Raw genomic sequence first — 24763 nt, forward strand, 5'->3', positions numbered from 1 at the left:
TCCTGTGCCCAGGAATTCTTTCCTGGTGTCAATGCGTGGTGATTGATGCCAACTTTAGGAGAGTGACCAGTTGAAGTCGTTAAGCAAAAGGCTCTGTGGTCTTTTTTCAAGACAGCCAGTTGGCCAACAGAATGAGGTGACTGTGTATGCTCAGCCGTATGCTTGATACTGTGAAAGATACTTAAGGGATGTAATACAGACTCTTCCTCCCGCATTTGGTCTTAGTGAATGGAGCCATCATATTCCCAAATGCCCAAGAAAGGAACCCAGAAATCATCCTAAATTCCCTCCCATGGTTTACCTCTCAGATCTAATCAATTACCAACTTCCGTCGATTCTCCCTCTTTTGTTTTGTCATTCCCATTGCTACCTCCCTAATTCAGGCCTTTATTATCTTTGGCCTGGACTGTTTCAACAATTGCTTTACTTGTATCTGTACCTCTGATCTTTCTCCCTCTAGTCCTTCCACAATGCTTCCAGAGCATTCTTTCAGAAATAGTAATCTGATTGTCACTCTTGCTCACGATCCTTCAGTGGTTTCCTGAAATCTGTGCTTATTATAACACCCTTTATGATGATAATACTGTCCAGCCTTATCTCTTAGCAATACAGAACTGTTTTTAGCTTTCCAGATTGACCATGCTTTTCATATCTTCATGCTTCTGCACGTGCTGATATGTCTGTATTGAATATCCTCCCTCCACTTGTTCACCTGGCAAATTCTTTCACATCCTTTCTCAGCTTAAATGCTCCTCCTCCTTTGAAACTCTCTCTCTCTCTTTGTTTTTTCCACTGAGGAAGATTCACCCTAAGCTAACATCCACTGCTAATCTTCCACTTTTTTGTATGTGAGCCGCCACCACCTCATGACCACTGACGGACAAGTGGTATAGGTTTGTGCCCAGGAACCAAAGCTGGGCCATCATAACGGAGTGCACTGAATTTAACCATTAGGCCACTGGGGCTTGCCCTCTTTGAAACTCTTTCTCCCAGGCAGACATAGGTACTCTTTCTCTGTACACTTTTTACAGACTTCCTTTATAACAATTATACTGTATTGTTATTATTAATTTGTATGTCTGCTTCTCCAGTAGATGGTAAGCTCCTCGAGGACAAGGACCGTGCTTAGGCATTAAATAATTATTAAACAAATAAAGGGATGTCTTTAAAGGGCTGTACGGTAATTTAGTGGAGGATACTAACAGGTGAATAAGTAGAACACGTGAAGTCAGCATGCAATCCAGTGCTGTGTAGGAAGTAATAGGGGTTCAGGAAGAAAAGGAGCTCACTGGAAAGCGGAGGAGTTAGGGAAGGCATCAAAGTGCCTATGTCTCCATAGGGAGACAGCAAAGTGATTTGGGCAGGCAGAACAAAAATCCTAGGGGCCTATATTTCTACTCAGCAATGTTTGTAGTATAAAGAAATATTTATAATGTCAAAACAAAGTACTCCATTAAATTTTGAAAAATGTAATATTAAGTAAACAAAAAAGGAAAGGAAAGTGAGAAAGGAAAAGCCCCAGAAAATACAAGAAGTATATTAGTTTAATTTTGAACCCTCTTATCTATAAATGTCTTTAGTTCCCTTTCCTTTAGCTTTTTCTCATCTCTGAGGAAATCTAAGTCTCACTGTATAGATGCCCTGTTAATACTGCTATATCACTTAGAAGAATCCACATTGTCTCCACCTGTAATCTTCTTAAAATGTGGATGTACATGCACAGTATTAATATATGCTTAGATACATTATATATATTACATATGTGCTTTGACTAGGTAACACATTCACAGGTTCAAAAACTATATGGTATACACTGAGAGGAATTGTTCCCACCCTGCCCCAATTGACTCCTTTCCCCCTGTAGATAATAAAGAGCCTTTAGATAACTGCTTTTATTTTATTTCACCAGCTCTTTTAAATCCATATGATGTGATTATATTTTAGTTCTCCAGGTTTTCAAAACTGTTGAGCTTTGTCATTTTTTTTCCTGAAATAACCTTCTTTATTTTTTCTAGAATACTCTCTTTTCCTGCCTTTTATCATAAGGGCATGTGATAATTTGTCTACTCTGGTTGTGTCCAAATTAAGGGCTCAGCATAATTCAGTAATCTGATTATTAGTGCTTAGATTATCTTCCAGCCAACCGTTATATTAAAGAAAGTTAACACTTTATTTTACCTATTATAATTTATTATAGGACAAAAAAGAATTTAATTATAATTTTCCTGGATTATAATTGGCACCAGAGATGTGAAAAGACTATCAGTAGGATAAAAGAAGCCTGGATAATATCATTTGACTATTCCATTTAAAAAGTTAGGTCCACCCAGAGGTGTAGTGGTTTGAGTTTGCACGCTCCACTTTAGCGGCCCAACGCAGGTTTGGATCCTGAGCATGGACTTACACACCACTCATCAAGCCATGCTGTGGTGGCCTCCTGCGTATAAACTAGAGGAAGCTTGGCACCGATGTTAGCTCAGCAACAGTCTTCCTCAAGCAAACAGAGGAAGATTGGCGACAGATGTTAACTCAGGGCCAATTTTCGTCACGTACACACACAAAAGTGAGGTCCAGGAGCAGCCCTGTGGCCTAGTGGTTAAGTCCAGCATGCTGTACTTTGGTGGTCTAAGTGTGGTTCCTGGGCATGGACCTGCACCACTTGTCACTGGCCATGCTGTGATGGCGGCTCACATACAAAATGGAGGAGGACTGGCACAGATGTTAGCCCAGGGCAAATCTTCCTCAAGCAAAAAGAGGAAGGTTGGCAACAGATGTTAGTTCATGGTGAATCTTCCTCAGCAAAAAAAAAAAGTTAGGTCCATTCAGGGAATATGAAAAAATATTTGAAAATAATTCAGTTATTGCCATGATTTATTTTTCTTGCTTTGTACAGAGAAAAAATTTGGCAATGTGGTTATAGATGGAAATGTGGGGAACTTTAGGGCTGCATTTGAGCAAGCCCAAGAACTTTCCATCACTGATTCAAGAGTGAAAAGAATGAGGAAAGACCTCAATTTCTTTGTTTGTAAAATGTTGGGAGTTGAACGATATGATCTTAAAGTCCTTCTACTCGTTAAGCTTCTGTAATTCAGGAGCAGTGGTGAGAATAGTCATAAAGTGCCTGGCTACTGATTCCAAGTGAAGCACAACCAAGAGAGGCCAACGGGACGATCTGTGGGAGGACATAAGTGTTTCCAAGTCCTGGTGAGGAGGAATAGCGTGTGTTCAATGGAAATTGAGGAGCACAAGGAGTTTTCGGGTCAGGGATTTGATGGGTCATCATTGTGAAAGAAAACCAACCACGTACTCCTGGGAAGAGAGATGTGGGTTCTGGTTTTGGGTTTTTTTGACATATAGGCTTGAACTCTCAGGGGAGCTATAGCGGAGCCTTAGGAAGTTCTTGAATGCTCTAAAGTTATACACGACATATTCAATTATATCCATTCTTCTGTGAGAAAGCATTTGCAGCTTCAGTTAGATTCTTATCATGATCTAACAAAAAAAGCCTCTTACTCTTAAAAGTGAATGATAAAGACTCCAAACGATTAAAATGGAGAAAGAGTGACACTTCAGTGGTCCTGCAGTGGGTGAATATGGTCATTGTGATGTTCTCAGAGTAAACTAGGTTTATCACAAAAGACACAGAAGAAAGGGTGAGAAAATGGAATGGAGAGGAATTTGCCACCAGACGGTTTTGAGTCTTAGCTTGCCAGTGTTAGCTCTGTGAACTTGGGCCAGCTAATAACCTCCCAAAGCCTCAGTTTCCTCAGCTGTGAAATAGGGATAAGAAGGATCTACCTTAAATAGTGGTTGAGAAGATTAGATGAGAAAACCCAGATTGAGCACACAGTACAATAATAGGTATTTGGTAGACCTCTCCTCTTCCGAGGTTTTACGTTTTCTGTATTTATTTTAAGGCCCTTATTGTATATTTCACTTTGAGACTGCTCGTCAGTAAGTCCATCTTCAGAGAACTACTCCGTGATGCTCACACTCAAGAAGGTCAGATCTTATTAAGTGGTTAGTTTAGAGGTCCTTTCCCATGCAGATTTGCAAGCTGGGCGTGTAAGAATCACCCAATGGACTTGTTGCCTGGCAGCACGTGTCCCTGAGTGTCCCTGAGTGGTAGTACATGGCTTGCATTGTAATGTCGTGAGCGCAGGGGCCAGCTGGCTGGACATGTACTGCCACATGGGCTAGGGACTCCATTCCTCAACAGAACAGCAGCCAGCACTAGGGTTAACAGAAAATGACAAACCAGGCATGGATGAGGGAGGCGCCAGCAGAACAGCGGGATGTCCTTTGATTTGCGTCTGTTATTTGCATGTCTTTCTTGTGATGTCTGTGAAATGTTCAGAATGACAAAGTTTTTAAAAGACCTGCTGACTCCGCCTGAAAAATGTGAAAAACCTCCCGTTTAGAGACCTATTATGTCCAGCTAGCCTGCGTTTTCTATATCTTTTCCTTCATTTTTTATTAATGCAAACATTAGCATGAAGACAGAACCTTTGTTTCTTAAAGAGTTCATCTGCTCCTGCTGCTTACTGGCCCTGCCATGCAAGAGCACAACAGAAGCTTTGTTACGCTCTCAGCAAAGCTGTTTATGAACGGTGGCTTACTGAGGACTGCTTCCTGTGCTGTGTGCTTCCATTTTGTCTAAAAAGAGAAAAAGAAAATAGTTCTTAGGAGTGAAAGGAATTTAGACTTTCTTTTATTCCAGTCTGGGATGTTGAAATGACAAGTAGCCCCCAAACTTGTGAGGAACTGGTAATTGCATTGACTGCATTTTTTCACTTTACCTTGAACATAATGAGGCTCTTAGTAACAATAGAAGGAACAAGTGCTTTCTCACTGCACTAGAGAGAAGGAACAGTAAAAAGGCAACAGAAAGAGGGGTTGAGAACAGGACAAAAGTGCTTTCCTGTAAGACCCCAATATTGTAACAGAATGTGTTTTGGTGCTTAATGTTTCCCACCTGGGAGGCATAGTCCTGAAATGGTCGAGTTGAATAAAGAGTAGCACCACAGTGTGTAAACAGTGACACAGTTTATGTATTCACTCAGTAAATATTTGAATGACTGGTATGTGGAAGACATTGAATGGTCCCGAGTGTTAAAGGGGATAAAAGATAAACGAGTCATGGTACCTATCTGTCTTTAAGGAGTAGGAAATCTCACAAAGAAGGTAACACATGTATAACAGAAATAACTGTATGTCGAGGTAGAAAGTGCCATTGGAAATATTTAAAATAGGTGTTTAGGGAGTTCAGGAAAAGGAAGATTGCTTCTGGCTGGGAGAATCAGGGAAAGCTTCATGAAGAAGGTGGCATTTGAGTTGAGCCTGGCAGGAAAGGTAGACTTGGACACCGCAACGTTCCTATGAGTGATGAGTCAGAAATTATGTTGCTCTGGTACATAGATCCAAAAAATATTTTTATAGGCTACTTTGGTGTTTTATACCATTAATTTAGATGATATGTTAAGGGTTGGCATGAGTTTTCTGTGTAGACTAAGCTAGGGCCTCTCTGTCTAGCCTGTGCTCCAGTCCCTCCACCCCATATGACTTCTGTGCACTTTGGCCTAGGCTCTGGGGCACCTATAAATATCTACAATAGCATCCTTTACCTTCACAACAAAAATAGAAACTCAGAGGGATTACTGAGCGTGATTACGGCCACGTCCCATAAGCAGGGTGAGACATAGTTCTGAGTGGGGATTTGACACGAGAGATTTTCATTTGAAAGAGGCTCCACCTTCAGACAGAAGCAGTGTCAACCAGAAGAGGGAGGATGCGAAACGCTAAGCCTGTGAGTTTTCAGCTGCCTCAAATTAGAACTCTACTGGATCTTTCTGCTGTTAGATTAAATGACATCCTGTTACTCTTATGTGAGTTGTGAGTGCTGACTAATTTTTATGAAATCGTCTGAATGTAAAATACCAAGTAATTGATAAGTTGTTGCATTCATACCTTGTTGCATTAATATCGTTAATCTGTATATTCACAGCTAAATTGCATATTACTAAATATAATTTCTGATAATCGGGAAATGCATGGTTTGCCCCAAAGGCTACAACCTTTGATGACTACATAGCACAATTAATTTTCACCCTGTAACTTTAATACTTCCCTGCCTGACATGACATTTCGAGTGGGACATGATTTATTCCACATTTGTCAGTTTACAGTCATGAGTCAATTCAGCAGTGGGGATACTTTCGAGAAATGTGTCATTAGGTGATTTTGTCATTGTGCAAACATCCTTGAGTGTACTTAACACAAACCCAGACTCTCCTAGGCTGCAAACCTGTAAGCATGTTACTTACTGAATACTGTAGGCAGTTGTAACACAATGGTAAGTATTTGTGTATCTAAACATAGAAAAGGTACAATAAAAATATAGCATAAAACATAAAAAATGAGGGCTGGCCTGGTGGCATAGTGGTTAAGTTTGCACGCTCCACTGGCCCAGGGTTCGCAGGTTCAGAACCCAGGTGCAGACCTACACACCGCTCATCAAGCCATGCTGTGCTGGTAACCCACATACAAAATAGAGGAAGATGGGCACAGATGTTAGCTCAGCAACAATCTTCCTCAAGCAAAAAGAGGAAGATTGGCAATAGGTGTTAGCTCAAGGCCAATCTCCCTCACCCAATAAACAAAACAAAAAACTGAAAAAAAAAAAAAAGATAAAAAATAGTACAGCTGTATACAGTGCACTTACCGGGAATGGAGCTTGCCAGCCGGGAAGGTGCCCTCGGTGAGTCAGTGAGTGAGAGGTAAATGAGTGTGAAGGCCTGGGACAGTGTGCACACACTGGAGACTTACGAACGCTACAGGGCTTGCACTAAGTTTTTTATTTTTAAAAACTTTAAGTTTCTTTTTACTTTTTAAACTTTTTTTTGTTAAAAATGAAGACACAATGCACACATTAGCCTAGGCCTACACAGAGTCAGGATCATCAATATAACTGTCTTCCACCTCTACATCTTGTCCCACTGGAAGGTCTGCAGGGGAAGCCCTCTCCTACGATGACAGTGTCTCCTTCGGGAACACCTCCTGAAGGACCTGCCTGAGGCTCTTCTTGAGGAGGGGTCACTCTTTTCAGAAATACGTCCCTGGTGGTTTGCTTGGTTTGTTTCTTTTTTTCATCATAGATTTGGTCATAAGAGATAATGGGTCATGAACATGCCTCTCTATTAATGAAAACCTTTTGTGTTGGGATCCATGTTTTCAAACTTTTTTTTTTTTTGAGGAAGATTAGCCCCGAGCTAACATCTGCTGCCAATCTTCCTCTTTTTGCTGAGGAAGACTGGCTCTGAGCTAACACCCGTGCCCATCTTCCTCTACTTTATATGTGGGACGCCTACCACAGCATGGCGTGCCAAGCAGTGCCATGTCCGCACCTGGGATCTGAACCAGCGAACCCCGGCCACCGAAGCGGAACGTGTGAACTTAACCGCTGGGCCACTGGGCCGGCCCCATTTTCAGACTTTTTAAGGAGCTTGTTCAGGTCTGCAAAAGCTTCTGCTAAACCTTTCACTGAATTTTCTTGGGGGTGGTTCTTTTTCTTCTCCTGCAGATCCCTTTTCTCTTCCTCTTCTTCAGCTGTGTGACATTACGAAGGCTATGATGTCGCTAGGCAATAAGAGTTTTTCGGCTCCATTATAATCTTATGGGACCACCGGTGTACATGCCATCCGTCATTGACTGAAACGTTATGTAGTGCCAGACTGGATAGGTTTTTTTTTTTTAACCTGGGGTGCTTTTTGGAAAATAGTTTTGTGAATGTTATGGAGTTGATTTGATAACTATACTGCTCTGTGAGTAACTATTTTTTGCAAAGCTATTGTCAGGACAGTTATTACTTGGGTTCATCGTGTGTCCCATAGATTGTAACTGTGGGAATCTTAAGGGCTACCTTAGATTTCTCTGACATTCAGGGAGTACATTTTGTTATAGTCAGGTAGCTGAGTGCTTTAAGTTTGGACTTCTGTAAAAGCCTCCTTAAAAAAAGAAAAGAGGGGCCAGCCTGTGGCACAGTGGTTAAGTTCACACGTTCCACTTTAGTAGTCCGGAGTTTGCCGGTTCGAATCCTGGTTGTGGACCTATGCACCACTTGGCAAGCCATGCTGTGGCAGGCATCCCACATAAATTAGAGGAAGATGGGCCCAGATGTTAGCTCAGGGCCAGTCTTCCACACCAAAAAAGAGGAGGATTGGCAACAGATGTTAGCTCAGGGCTAATCTTCCTCAGAAAAAAAAGAAAGAAAGAAAAGATTTCTGTAGCTTCTGAAACTTGAAATTACGAGACTCCAACCTGCTAATTCTGTGTTGTTGGATTTAGGCTGGAAATACTGAAACAATAGGATTTAAGTACTTAGCCTTAATTGACATCCCAAAAATATTTAAAAATCACCAGTTTTAGGAAGGAGAAGGGAAGAGGGAAGGATTAGTGGTTGGCTAGAGGCTGTTTGTCAAGGCACTCAGCTTTGCACAGCTGTTAACTTGTAAATACCTCTGTTGGTTGGGGGCGGTAGACTTCAGTTTCTGTCCTCTCCATTGCATGAAGATCGTTAGTCACCTTTTGTTTTCTGGTTGTCACAGGTGATGTTAACATCTGTGTGATGCTTTGTTCGCCCCTGGCGTGTCTTTCAGTGTTTGGGTTTGGCTAGTGGTGTACAGTGCTCTCGTGGTTTGGATGCCCAAACACAATGTATGACTTTTGTCTGTTTCATGATTAACTGTTAATATAAAAGATCTTTCCTTAATTTGTAAATTTGTTCTTAGAAGATTCCACTTGATACCTGTCATGCCGCTTAGCTCTCTAAAGGCTGCCTTACAGAGCAGTGCAGACCAGGTGCCTGGATTCAAATCCTGTCTCTGCTACTTACCAGCCCTTTAACATTTAGGTAAATTACATGTTTGAGTCTTTCTTTTTTTGTCTATAAAATAGAGATAAAATAAAAGTACCCGTCTCATAGGATTGTTGTGAGAATTAAATGAATTAATACCCATAAAATGTTTAGAATGCTGTCTTGCACAGAGAACTTCATAAATGTTAGCTGTCATTATTACTGTATTTATAAGTTTAGCTACCATTAAGCAAACCCTGTAATGATCAAGAGCTGTTAAAGGAGGGAGGCCTCCTGCATTTCTATCAAGGATGTTTCTCAGGATATTGATCTGCAAGGTGTGATTCGTTTATAATTTTTTCTGGGCCCCAAAGTTAAACTTGATCCGTGGCTGTGTTATATTCAGAGCTAGTTAGTGTTTAGAGAGTGCTGATTTGGGGTGAACACTTTTACTTTATTTTTCTCTATAGCAAGTTTTAAATTTCTTTTGGTATTATACTTACTGTATTAATTGTGAACTCCTAATTTTGTAAGGGATATAATTAGCTTAAAGATCTTACCAGAACAAAATGTAGCATAATAGGTTTATACACTTGGAGTAGAGAAGGCCTGTTTGAACAAGACACAAAGCACAAAAGCCACAGATAAATACTTTTGACTATATCAACATTTAAAATTTCTCTGCAATGAAAGATACCACAAACAAATGAAAAGAAAAGCTATAAAGTAGATGTATATATTTACAACATATATAGAATTAGAAAAAACTACAAATCAGGAAGAAGAAAAAAGAGAGGAAAATGGGCAAGGGATACCAGCAGATTATTTACAAAAGAAGAAATACAAATAAACATGAAACTATGCTTAACTTTATTTGTAATTAAGAAAACGAAAATTAAAACAAGCTATTTTATAACTGTTAAATTGTCAAAATTACAACGTCTTAGACTGCGGATGGTGGAAACATATTCTTACAGCTGGGAGGACTGTAAATTGGAATAGCTCTTTGTAAAGCAATTGTGTGTATTAGTAAACATGAAGATGTGTGCATCCTGTGTTATGCCAATTCCATTTTCAGGTATCTACCTTAGAAAAACTCTTGCACATATGCACAGGGACACATGTACAAGAATGTTCAACACAGCACAGTTTGCTATAGTGAAAATATGGAAACAACCTAAATATTTCTCAGTAGAGAAATATTTACCATTGAGAACTATCAAAAGGATAAATTGTTTCCATACTGTTTTATAAAAGATCTCCAGACGCAATTGAGTGAAAAAAGCAAGGTGCAGAAAAGTATGTCATTTACCTAAAAACCAAACAAAACTAAGCTCACAAACTGTGTATTTCTGTATTTCTTAAAGTATGTATACCAAACTGATAACAGCTGTTATCAACAGGAGTTGGGATTGGTTTTTAACTTTTTCTGTATTGTTTGAATCTTTAAGAATAATTTACGTATGTAATTAGAAATAAACATTTTTTAACATTTAAAGATCATGCTAATACTTCAACTCTGTGGTTTACCAGTTTAAGCTTCTTTTCTAGTATTAACAATAGCGAGCCAGCAATTTTTAGATAATACAATACAATGTATAAAATGGGGCACATTGTAGGTTTTTGGGTTTTTCTTATTTTGTTTTGCTTTTGTTTTTGAGCTAGTGGGTTGTTGTGGAAGGGAATGGGCTTTCGTGTCAAATGTAAGTTTGAATCCTAGCTCAACCATTTATTAAGACTTTGAGCAGGGTCCTTAATCTCTCTGAGCTTGAAAAAAGTCTATTACCTACCTCATTAGGTTGTATAAGAATTGAATGCACTAGTTTTCCTCATTTCCCCATCTCCTTTGGTCAAAGGAAATTGGTCTAGTGTGGTCTAAGATCAAAGGTGGTTTGGTATAGGTGATAAAGTATTTCACCGGGACATAGTATATCTCTGGATCAGGACATATCAGTAAAGATGGAGGATGTAAGTAATTCATTTTAGAAGTCTATTAACTTTTAAAGATTTTATTTTTCCTTTTTCTCCCCAAGGCCCCCCGGTACATAGTTGTATCTTTTTAGTTGTGGGTCCTTCTAGTTGTGGCATGTGGGACGCCGCCTCAGCATGGCTTGATGAGCGGTGCCATGTCCATGCCCAGGATCCGAACCAACGAAACCCTGGGCTGCCAAAGTGGAGCGCGCGAACTTAACCACTCGGCCACGGGGCCGGCCCCGTAGAGGTCTATTAACTTGTAAACCATTAGGCTATCTATTTGTACTTCACAAGATCAAGTACTATATCATGTTAGTGATTTATAAGTGATATTGAACTTGAAGTTTCTAAACAGTTTACATGACAGGTTGTTGGTTAGCAAGGTTACTTTTCATATCTCAGAGAGGAGTCTTAATTTAATTCAATCTTTATTTGTACCAGCCAGCATCTGAATCTCAAGCGGCTTCAAAGACCAAAATGTGTATCAAAAAGACTCTTGCAAGGGAGGAAAAAGTCAGATGTCAAGTTGAATATATGTACATACTCTGCTTCTCACTTACACTGCTGCTGTTCCTGTGTGTATCTATTAATATCACCTACAGCAATAGATAGTAAGTCATGTGAATATTCTTCTAGTGAGACTTGTTTATTCTAGTATAGTGACTCTGTGTTAAATAATAATAATAATAGAATGAGTAGTCCAACTAATGTAGGTGGAAATTGTAGGCCCCTCAAGCAAAAATTTCCAAGTGGGACCTCTTATCATTTAATTGCAAAACAAACAGCTAATACTTTGATGGTATTTATGCTTGGGAACAGAGTAAAAAGAAAGAGTTTTGGACTTTCCCCATATAAATTAGACCTCTTGAGTAATTAGCAGTTAATAAGTGAGTGCTTCCCACAAGTTTAAAGGCTATAGCTAAAATGGGCATATGATTAAGTCTATGATTATATGTATAGTTTTATATAGCCCAGGAACCCCTGTAGATAATCTGCAAACATCCTTAATTGGATGAGCGGAACTTTAAATAAGTGAGTTAGGAGCTATAGTAGGTTGGTCTCTCAGTGCTCATTAGCACTGAAACTCTATTGTCTTGTGAGTTTTGCAATGTTGGGGGGGGCGGGGCGGGGAGGTACGTAGTAACAACTGAAATAATCACAATGATAATAAAAAGAATAGCTAATATTTATCCTCCATGTACTATGTGCCGAGCACTGTGCTAAAATTATTACATACATTATTTTATTTAATCCTCACTACAACTTTAGGGAGTAGGTACTATTCCTCAGTTTTACAGAAAAGGGTAGAGAGATTAGGTAACTGGCTTAAAGTCACACAGTTAATAAGTGCCAGAGCTAGAAATCAAATCCAAGTCATCCTGAGTCTAGAGCCCGTGATCTTAACTGTCGCAATAAACTGCTATGGCGTTTTAATCTGTAGAATCAGTGTGTAGCGGTAATATAATCATTAATGTGTTACCTTTTGTTATATGGTACATGTTTTCTGAAGAGATAGCTTATTATTAGACATAGCCTTCTTAGTATCATGCTCATTTTACAGCAGGAGAAACTGTGGTACAAAGAGATTAAGTGATCAGCAGGAGGTGAGTCGACAGAAGCAAGAAGTTTCTGACCCACAACCACCTTCCCCTTCGAGGTTCATATAGATCATGCAGTGTTTACTTATATTTCACTTAGAGTTTTCAGTGCAGCGTGTTGAAGTTTTAAGTACTTATCTCAGACAGCAGTGCCATCTGAGCAAGACATGGACACTTGGGCCTTGTGTGGATTTCAGAACAGTAGAGCCCAACGTGTATCTTATTGGTACCTGTTACTAAACTAATCCTGCCCTTGTTTGGAAATCACGGCAAAGCAGAAGAGGAAAAGCCCATCTGAAATGATTCTCCTTTTCCAAGAGGGCAGCTAAGTTGCCCAGGTATCTTGGCCCTCAGGGGGTGCAGGTGTGCAGTTTTTATTCTTTAATCATTCACATAAATTAAAGCCTATTCCTTTGCGTTAAAAAAAATAATAGAAAACGACACTCTCCACGTTTTATTGCCAGGCAAGAGCTTTGAACTTCTGTCTCATTGAAGTTTGATAAACGGCAAGGATTTTCCAGGGTTGGGTTGTGCACTTAACCACAGAGGGAACATTGGACTGATAAGAGCTGCAGGTGAAGGAAACCACCAGGGAGCAGCAATTAGAGAGCTCTTCACACTTGGCTCACGTGGAATTCTCTGCAGGGAGGAACTTCTCCCTACCTCTGCTGGCTCTGCTTAGCTCCTTCCCTTCACCCACAGATAAAAGAACGCCAGGGCTTTCTGTTTCCACTTTGTGAACTAGGAAGGGGTGGGGTGAATACCTTGTGGTGGGGTGGTTCTTTGTAAGAAACTTTGAAATACGGGGACAAGTTCTGACTTCACACAAATGCTGATTGGCATGCACACCCATGCAGGTGGGGACAGGACACACACACACACACACACGCATACACATATGAGTTCACATAGGTACAAATGGACCACATCTCTCAGATGATTTTACTATCAGCATACACCATTGCTTTTGCACTCTGTGTAAAATAAAGATCATGTTTACTTCTAAAACTGATTGTAAAGCGTGGTATTGTTAAGAGCGTGGGTTCTTGGTATGAGACAAACCTTAATTTAAGTCTCGGCTTCTCTTCTTACAATCTATGTGATCTTGAGCAAGTTACTTTAATTCCATAAATCTCGGTTCTCCCATTTGTAAAATGGAAGTAATCAAAATACCTATCATAGGATTGTTAGGAAGACTAAATAAAATAATGCATGTGAAACATTCGCACAGTATCTGGCATGTTGTTGTTTAATAAGTTGCACAGGTGTTCCAAATTGGTGGCTGTTATTGTTATTATCATTATTATATGTAATATTAAACTCTAAACATCAATAAACATCATTGGTAGATGAATGTTAAACAGGTACAGTCTTTTATTTTGCTTTTTCTCCCCTCCCCTTTTTTTGGTGCAAAGTCTGATTTCCAGAAAATTCCTCCTTTTTTTTTTGAGTAGGACCAAAGTACTTTGATTCTAACTGCTCTGAAAACATTTCTCCCTTAAAGGGATTTCAGATTGACTTAGTCCCTGAAGCTAGGGAGGTGAAGCAGCAGGATTTGCTTCTAAGTAGAGCTCTTTCATTTCTACCATCCAAAAAACAAAAAAACAAAAAAAAAATCCTGTCCGAGCCTTAGGTAGGTCTAAGTCCCATAGCCCATGTGGCCCAGGGAAGGAATCTTCGTGTGAGGTCAGGATAAGTGGTTCAAAGAAGGGAAGGAGAATACAGAGGTGAAAAGATAGCTGATTTTAATGTTCGTTTGGCTGCTTTTCTTCCCAATTTAATATATACTTGATTATGAAACAGTCAGTGCCAGAAATTGGCATGGATTATCTCACAACCTCACTTGCAGTTTTGGCTGTTTCTTAGAGAAGTAGTTTTCCAGTTGGATGAACTGTTGGTGAAGCACTGATTTTGTTTTCACGTCTTTTTGGGCGGTGGGGGACTGGAGAATGTTTGCAGTGGTGGATCGTTGTTAGCTTTGGGGAGCACTCATATTGATAGAATAAGTCACGGAATGTAAACATGTCATTCAACTGGAGTTTAGGCTGGTGCAAATGTGGTGAAACCCTAGGTCACCGTTGTCAAATGAAGACTGTCTCGAGTACAGCTTGGGTAGAGTAACATATTTCCTTTATAAGTTTCACTAGACTACCAAGACTTCAGGAATAGTTTTTTGAAGTATGCATTTTTATAAAGTTTAGATAATTCCTGCCTATTTTCCTGAGGGATCAAACTAGGAGAGAGGCAAATGTCCATCTTGGTAGCAACTTCATGGCATTGCTTTTTTGGCAAGATATTCATTACTTTTGGGTTTTTTGTTCTCACTGCTCCAGAAGAAAGTTTGTTTGTTTTGTTTTTTAATTTTTGGATGGTAAATGGAAACACGGAATTGGAAGTTTCTACGTCAGGATACCATTGTTATACCTAAAGACAAAATTCAGGGAAGGGCAACAAGCATTTGTTGAGCACCTGCCATATTAGAAGCTGTAGCCTATGTTGTTTACTGAAGTAAAACCCCAGTAGCCCTTTGAGATGGGCTTTTAAGAAAACATATCAAGCAAACCAGGCACTGTGGTGTTTTGCATGCATTATCTTATTTAATTCTCATAACCCTATGATGTAGGTATTAATAGTATTATTATTACGAATAGTAATAGTATTATTAGCCACCTTTTGCAGTGAGGAAATAGGCTTGAAGGGTAATTTGCTCAAGGTCACGCAGCTCGGAATTGGCAGGGCTGAAAATGGAACTCGGGTCTCTCTGATTTCTGAAGCCGAACTTAACCACTACGCCACCGGGCTGGCCCTTCAGTGACTTGTTTTAGTAAAGAATTGAGTTTTCTTTGCAGTCAGATCATCTACGCTTCAGGCATGGACTCACTACTCCCTGGGATAAGTTTCTGAGAAATGCAGAAGTGGAAGAGGGTGGAAGGAGGTGGGAAGAAAAGAATTTCCAGGTGCATCTGCTCAGTGGTGCTAAAGCTCCTCACCCTCAGCCCTGAAATGAAGGGTGAAGCGTTGAGGTTAACACTCACAGCCAATCAGCTGGCAGCAGGTCGTGTTCTGCGTCATCTCCCATTCTCCTCTTGGAGACCATAGCTCAGCGAGGTGGCAGCTTGGTTGGCCTGTCCAGTCCACTTCACAGGGCAGAGCCGACGCCTTGCTTGACTTGCATGGCCTCCTTCTGGGATTGGGAGGACACTTTTTTTGTCTCTCTCACTTTGTCTTTCTTGCTTTTTTTTCCTGCAGCCCAGCGACATGTCCTCACGTACATGGAGGACGCAGTGTGCCAGCTGCTAGAGAACAAGGAAGATATTAGCCAATACGGCATTGCCAGGTTCTTCACTGAATAGTAAGTATGTGAGTGCTTTGCCAGTAGGGCGAACCCAAAGGAGGCACTTGGAAGCAGGCAAGGTACGAGAGAAATAGAGCAGGACAGTGCCGATGACGTAGTGGCAGTGAATGCTCAGTTTTGGTAGGTTGGTTGAGGGTTGCCAGGACACGTTTTGGAACATGCCTTCGGTGCAGCCAGTTTTGTCCAGTGATCAGTCTCGTGAATGGTCCTGAACTGCAGAAGCCCAGCAGCTGCTTGTTTGATCTCTGAGCACTAGTTCTTTAGGTCCCACCCTCTTAGAATTTTGAACTTTCTCCATCATTCAGAATATTCACTCTGATTTCCTTTAGCCAGTGTTCCTTTAGCCTGTGTTTTCCATGGCTGGCTTTTCTCATGGAAATGCTTAGGAGGATATTCCTCTGCAGTTTTCCTTCTCTAGAATGTTGTGTCAATCATTTAACGGTTTCAGAGTATTTCTAGAGACAGGTCATCTTTCAAAGACCTTTGAAGGGTCGTGCTTCTTTGGAAAGTATGCTTGGGGTGTGTAAAAGTCAAAATGATGGCTACCTTTTTAATATGGCAGAACTGTTTTGGGGCTAAATGAGGTGATCAGTTTAAAACATCTTGGTCTTCATGAAAGGATATGCTAAAGAAATACAAAACATTATTTTTCTTGCCAAAATGCCATCACATATTTATATAATCATTTAGGTTCTGTTTTCTTTTTTTCTGGTTTATTGGGAGTATTCTAGGAAAAGAAGAATAGCCTCTTACAGGCTTCTATTTAAGGCGAATCATGAACTCAATTCTATCCTCCTTGAAAATAGATTTTTTCTTTTCTGTTCTCTAGAGGTTCCTTAAAAATCCGATGGCTACTCTAATGGCCTAAACTTGGGTTGCTGTTAGGGGAATTTTTGACTCTCCCTAGCTCTTTTGCTGAGCTATAGGTCTTGCAAATAAAATCGAGATTTATTATGGATTGGAATTTCAAGTTCCTAGGAAAAACAGGCTTTCCAGGAGCAGAGCTGGTCCCTTCTCTCTGTCTTCTAAAGGGGGATGAAGTAGAGAAAGGGATCTTACTTGTTCTCATGGTGTGGGCTGAAGCAAATGAGGTGGGCAGGGAATAAAGCCTGAGATTAAATAGCTTTGCTTGCTTTTACAGAACTGACAAGCCTAGGGGTCAAGTTTCTCGGCCATTTAATCTGTACCAGCACTCTTAAGGCTCCTTGCCAGATGAAATATGATTCTTCTGGGGGCAATGCTTCTTCCTGGCTTTTTTCGTTTTATTCTCCACCCCCCGCACCCCACCGTCTCCTTTATAAGTCTTTGCCTTATTTTACTGGTTCCTTGAAGGTAGGCATTATTTCTTCTTCATCTGTGTATTCCCAGTGCCTGGCATGATGCCTAAAATATACTAGATGTTAGGTAAATGTTTGTTGAATCTCTAACTGTATCTATATTTTAAGTGATTGCATACTATCTATTTTTATGCTTGATCTTGTTACTAATAAGGAGTATCTCTTGTTTTTTTCTCTCTTTTTTGTTGATTCGTTTTGATAAAGCTCTATATTCTGCCATTTATGAAGCTGTGTACCATGTATGTAACACTCCAAAAGTGAACCCCACTGGTTATCGTAACTGATACTGAACTCTAGAGAGCCAATATTAAGGCTTGTAACTGTTTCAAAATGCTATTGAATGCGGTTGACTGTAGCTTTTGTCTACCAATACACTGTTGAAAAAAATCTTAAGATTTTTTGCAGTGCTGATAGAAATCTGGTTGCCAAGTGAGCTGTTTCTTGTCCTCAGGAAACTAAAAATTACATAATGTATGTGAGTAGCACATACCTGACACTTCTCTAACTCTAAGACGCCATACTGGCCTGAGGCAAGTTATTTTGAGAAGTGAACTAGCATCAAAGCTCCAAAATCCTTAAAAAAAAAAAAGATTAGAAAGATGGGGATGTATGATGGAATGGGAAGTAGTATTTGATAGACAAGGAATCTGAATGGTAGAAGCTCCTGATTTTACTCTGATTGTGAATTTTATTTATCTGGTGAAAATCCTTCTTTCTCAGACCTCAGTTTTGTGTTGAATTGTAGAAGCATAATGGAATGAAAAGAGCACTGCGCTGGGAAGAGGAGTTCCTTATTCTGATGAGTCCTCGCTCTATAATCTTGAGCAAATTTCTGAAATTTCCTGGGTTTTAATTGCCTCATCCATGAAATGGGTATAATAAAGTCTTACATGCTAATAATAATGTAATAATTATAAATTCTAATAAGCAATATTTTATTAAAATCATACTACGTGTCAGCCACTATAATTCTTTGAAGCGTAGGTACTGTTATTATCTCTATTTTAAAGATAAGGAAACTAAGGGCTCAGAAAGGTTAAAATAGTTTCTTTAAGTTCGCAGGCTTAAAATCAGTGACAGAGTTAGGAATCAAGCCTCTTCTGGAATGTTATAATGTTACTATTCTCTACTGCCTCCAAGTCACTACACTGCTAAATGTTGCTGGAGGCCTAACCAGATAATATTTTGAAGTCTCTTGTAGATATAATTTCTAAATTCTTTGAAATTTCTCTTATGAACAATGTTCCACAAAGTTTATCACATAGCTTTGTCTGGTGACCTCAGTACATTGCCATTTAAATGTTCAGTATTGGCCTTTTGTGGGTATATAATTGGAGCTGTCTCTAAACAATAGGAAACGTGATTTTTTTAAATATGTTAACTGTATACTTCCATCTCTCAGTGTCAGATTCATACCTTGAGATTTTCATACATTTAATGCTGGATGATTTACCTTTAAACGGTGATGAAAGTACTCTTCAAAATTGTTTTTGGAAGGCTTTTCTGCTGATTTTCTTCTGTGGGTCTGCTTGCCCTTTCACCTGTGCTGTCACTTCTTGGTTGTTGGTGTTTTTCAACAAATCCGTGATTGTTCCAGCAAATCTAGATCAGTGGTAAACCATGAGTGGCTAAAGCTGTACTGTGTGTGGATGTCTGCGAGACTGTGAGCTCTTCGGATCATATTCCTCTGGACACTCTTGAAAGAAGGATACTAAATCCCAGCGGATTTTCTTTTATGTTGTATGCAACTTCTACCTCTGAATGTTGTCTTTCAACCAGTGGAAGGTAAACGGAATTAGTATTTAGAGGTGCCACTCCAAGGATAGACCAAGTATCAGCACCAGGTCGGGGCCTCTGAAGAAGTACATCCAAGAAAAGAAGGCCAGAGTAGCTGTAACTTCGAAACCACAGCAGAGTGTGACCAGGTTCTTGCGGTAAAGATAAAATGAGAGATGTGGTTTTTTAAGACATTGGAAAATAATGATGAGAGAAAAATAGGCTGAAATCTGAGAATTCCTATCAGAATTGGGAACCATTCTTCACAAGCTAAATTGATAGTTACAACACTGTGGCAGTGGGGAGCTTGACCTCCACATACTAATATGGAAAGAATGGGACTCTGTGGTCTTGGTCGGTGGGCCCAGGAGGGCTCTTTCTTATGCTCAAGTGTCTTGTTTTTGTTTTTTTAAATGATGATTTTAGCTTCTTGGGGAAGTTTTCATGGTGACTGTTTTGGTTGCAAGTGCACAGATTACCTTCATTGATGAAGATTTATTTTAAGGACATGTGAGAATATAAGACAGCATTCATTTGTGAATTTATTCATTCCATAATTATTTTTGAGCACCTACTGTGTGCCTATGTGTGTAGTAGGCAGTGGAGGTATAGTGGTGAACAAGACAAATAAGGTAATTACCCTCATGGACCTGGGGTTTAGTGAGAGACATAGTCAATAAAGAAGTAAACTCAGATAACAGCAATAACTAATAGTTAATAAATACTTGCTATCTGCTAGGCACCATTCTAAGCATATGACGTTATTATCTCATTTAATTCTTATAATACTGTAAGGTGAGGTATTAGTATTATCTTCATTTTACACATTAGGAAACTCAGGCACAGAAAAGTAACATTCCCAAGGTTACACAGCTGATAACTGTAACAAGATAAATAACAAGGAAATAACTAGGGTAATGTGATATATAGGACGGTCAGGAAGGCCTCTTTGAGGAGATGGCACTTGAGGGCTCATCCCATTGGAAAGCCAATGAGTTCTCTGCTCAGATTCTCACCTTCTCTTTGTCCACTTTTATTACCTAGGCTTTCCGTGTCCAAAAAAGAAAATCTGGTTGATTTTATTTGCTGCTACTCAGAATGGAATACCCTTACTAGACAGTGGTCATAGAAAGCCGTCTTACAGGTAATTGGCCTCCCTTGCGCACTGCTCATATAATAAATGAAAGTAATAGGGGCCGGTCCCATGGCTGAGTGGTTAAGTTTGCGCGTTCCGCTGCAGGCAGCCCAGGGTTTCATCTGTTCGAATCCTGGGTGCAGACATGGCACCACTCATCGAGCCATGCTGAGGCAGCGTCCCACGTGCCACGACTAGAAGGACCCACAACTAAGAATATACAACTATGTACCTGGGGGCTTTGAGGAGAAAAAGGGGAAAAAAATAGTATTTAAAATAAAATAAAATAAAATAAAAAATAAAGTAATAAAATAATTAGTCATAAAAATTATGTGTATCTCGGGGCTGGCCCCATGGCCGAGTGGTTAAGTTCGAGCGCTCCGCTGCAGGCGGCCCAGTGTTTCGTTGGTTCGAATCCTGGGCGCGGACATGGCACCGCTCATCAAACTACGTTGAGGCGGCGTCCCACATGCCACAACTAGAAGGACCCACAACAAAGAATATACAACTATGTACTGGGGGGCTTTGGGGAGAAAAAGGAAAAAATAAAATCTTTAAAAAAAAATTATGTGTATCTAATATACAGTATAAATATGGAGATGGAAATCTTTGTCAGTTTTAGAAAAGGAACATTAATAATTCCATTCTGATACATATTAATTATCAGAGTTTAGTTGGGAATTTGCAAACTTTTTTTATATACTATTGTAGTAAAAGGAACCAGCATCAAATTTCCTTTTTTATTGTTTTGATTAGAATAAATCCATGAAATGTGAACTTCACTAATTCACTCTTGGAGAAAAAAGATTCCAATAGTTCATATTCCTAAATCACTTAAAATGTAACTCTAATGAAAATAATCCATGATTATAAAATATGTATTATTACTTCTTTTTTTAAACAGGTGCTCTAAGCCCTATGAAAAGATGACCCAGTTCTCTCCTAAATAATCTAGAACAGTCAGGGTATAAATTCTCAGTTCTAAAGTTGGCAGATTTTTTAGGATTATCTACCATCCAGCATTTAAGTAATGTTGTTTGAGGTTCTTCTTGTGCCCATGGTAACAGAGGAGCAGAGATTTGGAGCAACAAGAAACACATCAGAACAAACCAGGCCTTCACTGATTTCCAAGCTCATCGCTTTGAATGAGGGATGGACTGAGATTTCTCTGGGCCACTTCTGTTCCATGTTTTCCCTACTTATTGTTGTTAACTTGAGCCAAAATGTGGTGAGGTGAAGTAATGGTGACTAATCCTATTATAGGCTTCTTCAAAAGGGGTAATGCTTCCCCCCACCCATCTTTTTTCCATAGTTCAGTTCTCAGCTGGAGTTGACACATTGTAACAGAAAATTACCCATTTCTCATTGTCAGCATCTGGATTCTCACAGACTCAGATAATTGCCAGGAATAGATTTTGCCTTGAGCTAGAGCAATCCTCTCCTCACTGTTATTGGCCCGGGCACTTCTGTTAAGCTGTCATTTGTGAAATCTGTAGAGGATTCTGGTTCTTTTCTCTAGGACCAGAGGTATTCTACAGCAAGAAGACTGCAGGGAGACTATGGGCGAGTTTAGAGTCACCAAAATCTATCCTGAAATGTAAAAATCCGGGCTCATTGAGGATAGAAGCAGCTGCGTATTTGCTTAGAATCCATCTCTCTTCTTCAGTCCGTGTTTTGATTACAGGAAACCATCCAGCAGCACTTGACCTGGTAACTGAGGAAGCCATTTCACAGCCCACTGGTCCCCTGACTCATTTAGAAGTCGGAGTCAAAGGTTATGGAAGTAATAATTGGGCCCAGATTCTCCCTGTCAGGAAAGACTTTACTTCCCCACCCCCTCCCTTCTACAAGTTAAGAGAAACTTAGCTGTTGTGAAACCGTTCAAGAAGAGGAAATGAAGGAATGCCATCCTTGGCTGAAGTATTCTCAAGACTGTGATATTAGTTCTGTTTGCACGGGAGCTGCTTTTACAGCTAGCTAATAGAAAATTGAGGTATAATTCTCCATACTAAAATATTCCCCCAGAGAAACTGCCTGATTTATTTTAATCTATAATAATATGAAGTATCTTCATTTGGTCCAATCCAAGCCCTGGTCTTCCTTCTCATACGTGCCACCCTGATAATTCCTTGAGTACTCGTCTGGCAATCAGGTAGGCACACACAAATCTGAATTAATGTATCAGTAGTGCCATTAGTGATGTTAAATAGCTCCTCAGGAGTTAAGAAGCTTGACTTCCTCAACAATAGAACAATTGAAATCCATCGGTACTTTTAATTTCTTCCATAATTTGCCCAGAGCTTGAAAAGAGCTGTGGTACTGGCTGCACAGGCCTGGCACCAGAGCAAGAAAGAATGACACAAGCTGGCACCTTCGACCAGAAGGCCTTTGATGAACTGGGATGGGGGTGGAGGGGCAGAAGGGAAGGAGGAGGGACAGTGAGGATTTTGGCAGCCACACAAAGGTTCCTCTTCCCTGAGAAAAGTGGAATGAAAGTCCGATGAAGCTTCTCTCTGTTACTATGATTTGCTAAGATGTTTGTCCGCCTCTTAGCTTCCAGCCCCGTGGCAGGTGCATCTTTACAGTCAGTGACTTCCCCACGAAACAAATTGTTTCTCAGGATCCCTCAAGTGGGGTCATGTCCAACCAATTTCCTGTCTGAGGTCATAACTGTGATTCCTTTCTTCAACTATCAGATGCAGCTCTGACCAGCACAGTGGAAACTGTCTTATCAGAAAATGTCCTGAGCGTGTAAATTTATTTTAGGACACGCTGACCCAGGGTTGTTGAATTCTGGGCCTGCAGCAGGAGGTAATGCTGTTCCGGAGTGGGCATAGAAGCAGCCTTCAACTCATCCCTTTGTCATTAAAATAACATCAACAACAAATGTCTTCGTTAATGTCCTTGGGTTTTCTTTTCCAAGTCAGGGTCTTGCTAGGGATGATAGTACCTGTCTCATAGGGTTACTGTGCAAATCCAGGGAAATGACGTGTGTAAAATGTCTGGCTGTATGTAATTCATTTTCATTATGTCCCATTCCCCTTTAGCTCCAGTTTTCTGGGAGTTTGGCTTCTCTCCTACTTCGTGGATGTCTTGGAAAGTGATAGTCTTTCTCTTCTTTTTCTTTAAATGATGTCAGAGTTGAAGATCTGTTTCTTTTAGGAAGATTAGCCCTGAACTAACTACTGCCGGTCCTCCTCTTTTTGCTGAGGAAGACTGGCCCTGAGCTGACGTCCGTGCCCATCTTCCTCTACTTTATATGTGGGACGCCTACCACAGCATGGCTTTTGCCAAACGGTGCCATGTCCGCACCCAGGATCCAAACCAGCGAACCCCGGGCCACCGAGAAGCGGAACGTGGGAACTTAACCACTGCGCCACCAGGCCAGCCCCAGAGTTGAAGATCTTGAAGTCTCTTTTAGTCTCTCTTGTGTTTTCTGTAACGCTTTTTGCTTACCCTGCATTTTGTGTACTTTTTTGAAGATTAAAGACATTTGATGATTTCCTGCGTGACTATTACCCATTTAGTGTTAGCTACTTCACTCATCATTTAGTTCATTCAGAGAATAGCCTAAGAAAGCTTTCCTATTTTTTTGTCTACCTATAAGCCATTTCCTCACTTCCTGTTTATACCCTCTTTCCTCCAGCTGCCAAGATTAAAAAATTCGAGGTGTAACGGAGACCTGAGCCGGTCAACTCTATCCAACTTGTACTGTTCCTCCTCTTAGCTCTAGCAGTGCAGTGATGTGCTCAGGGTAATGAAAAGCAGACGTTCTCTGCTGAGGTCATTGCTCCTCACACTGGCAGCCTGCTCCAGGAAGCTGTTTATCTGTGCTTGCTGAGCCAAGCTCCAGCCTCCGAACAGTTGGAATGTATTGAGAAACCACAGAGCCCGAAGAGAGAATGTTACGCAGGCGGTTCCAGGCAGGGAGAGTATATTTACACCACACAAGCTGCAGTTGACATGCGGAGGGATAGCTGTTCCTCTGCGCGCTCTCATGCTTCACCTTCTCTGCAGTATACATGCCCTCTCGAGGGGGTTTAACCAAGAGAACTGTATGCTCTCTCCAAATTGCCCTGAGTATCCACTAACTTGCCGTAAGGAAAGAAGATATCATAGAAAATTTGATGTAAAAACCACCTTTTTAAGGTAGTGTTTTACTGAGTCATATTTGATGTTTAACATCTTAAACCATACAAGCCTGATCTCTAAAGCATCTTAAAACACTGTTCCTTGCATAGTTTTTCTGACTAAATATTTTCTTTATCCCTTTACCAAAATATCGAGTATCATTATAGAGCTTCAAATGTGGCCTGTATCGATAGGAATATGAGATGTGACCACTTGCCTATACGGGGAGGTATTCGAGTTGAGGATATAATGCTTGTTGATTAACAAGTGAGGGTGTTTTCGGAAGAGGTTAGCATTTGAATCAGTAGACGGAATAAAGAAGATTACCCTCACCAATGCACCTGGGCATCATCCAGTCCGTTGAAGGCCTGAATAGAACAAAAGGTGACCAAGGGTGAATTTGCTCTCTTTGAGCTGAGACATCCATTTCCTCTGCTCTTGGACGTTGGACATCAGAGCTCGTGGTTCTCAGGCCTTCCAACTCGGACCACAACTTCCACCATTGCCCCCCCCGCCCCCCGGTTCTCAGGCCTTCAGACTTGGATTGAATGACACCACCAAGTTTCCTGGTTCTCCAGATTGCAGAGGCAAAACGTGGGACTTCTT

General features: G+C 40.4%; 1 protein-coding gene across 5 annotated transcripts in view; it reads left to right on the top strand.

Moving 5' to 3' along the window:
• Positions 1 to 24763, top strand: part of CSTPP1 (centriolar satellite-associated tubulin polyglutamylase complex regulator 1) — a 182422-nt gene that overhangs the window by 33194 nt on the left and 124465 nt on the right. For all 5 annotated transcript variants that reach the window (XM_044750326.2, XM_014861320.3, XM_014861319.3 and 2 more), the window contains exon 2: positions 15673 to 15775. In XM_044750326.2, coding sequence (XP_044606261.2) covers positions 15673 to 15775 — 103 coding nt within the window. The remainder of the gene's footprint in view (positions 1 to 15672; positions 15776 to 24763) is intronic.

Source organism: Equus asinus, chromosome 17, assembly GCF_041296235.1.
Source record: "Equus asinus isolate D_3611 breed Donkey chromosome 17, EquAss-T2T_v2, whole genome shotgun sequence".
Taxonomy (NCBI): domain Eukaryota; kingdom Metazoa; phylum Chordata; class Mammalia; order Perissodactyla; family Equidae; genus Equus; species Equus asinus.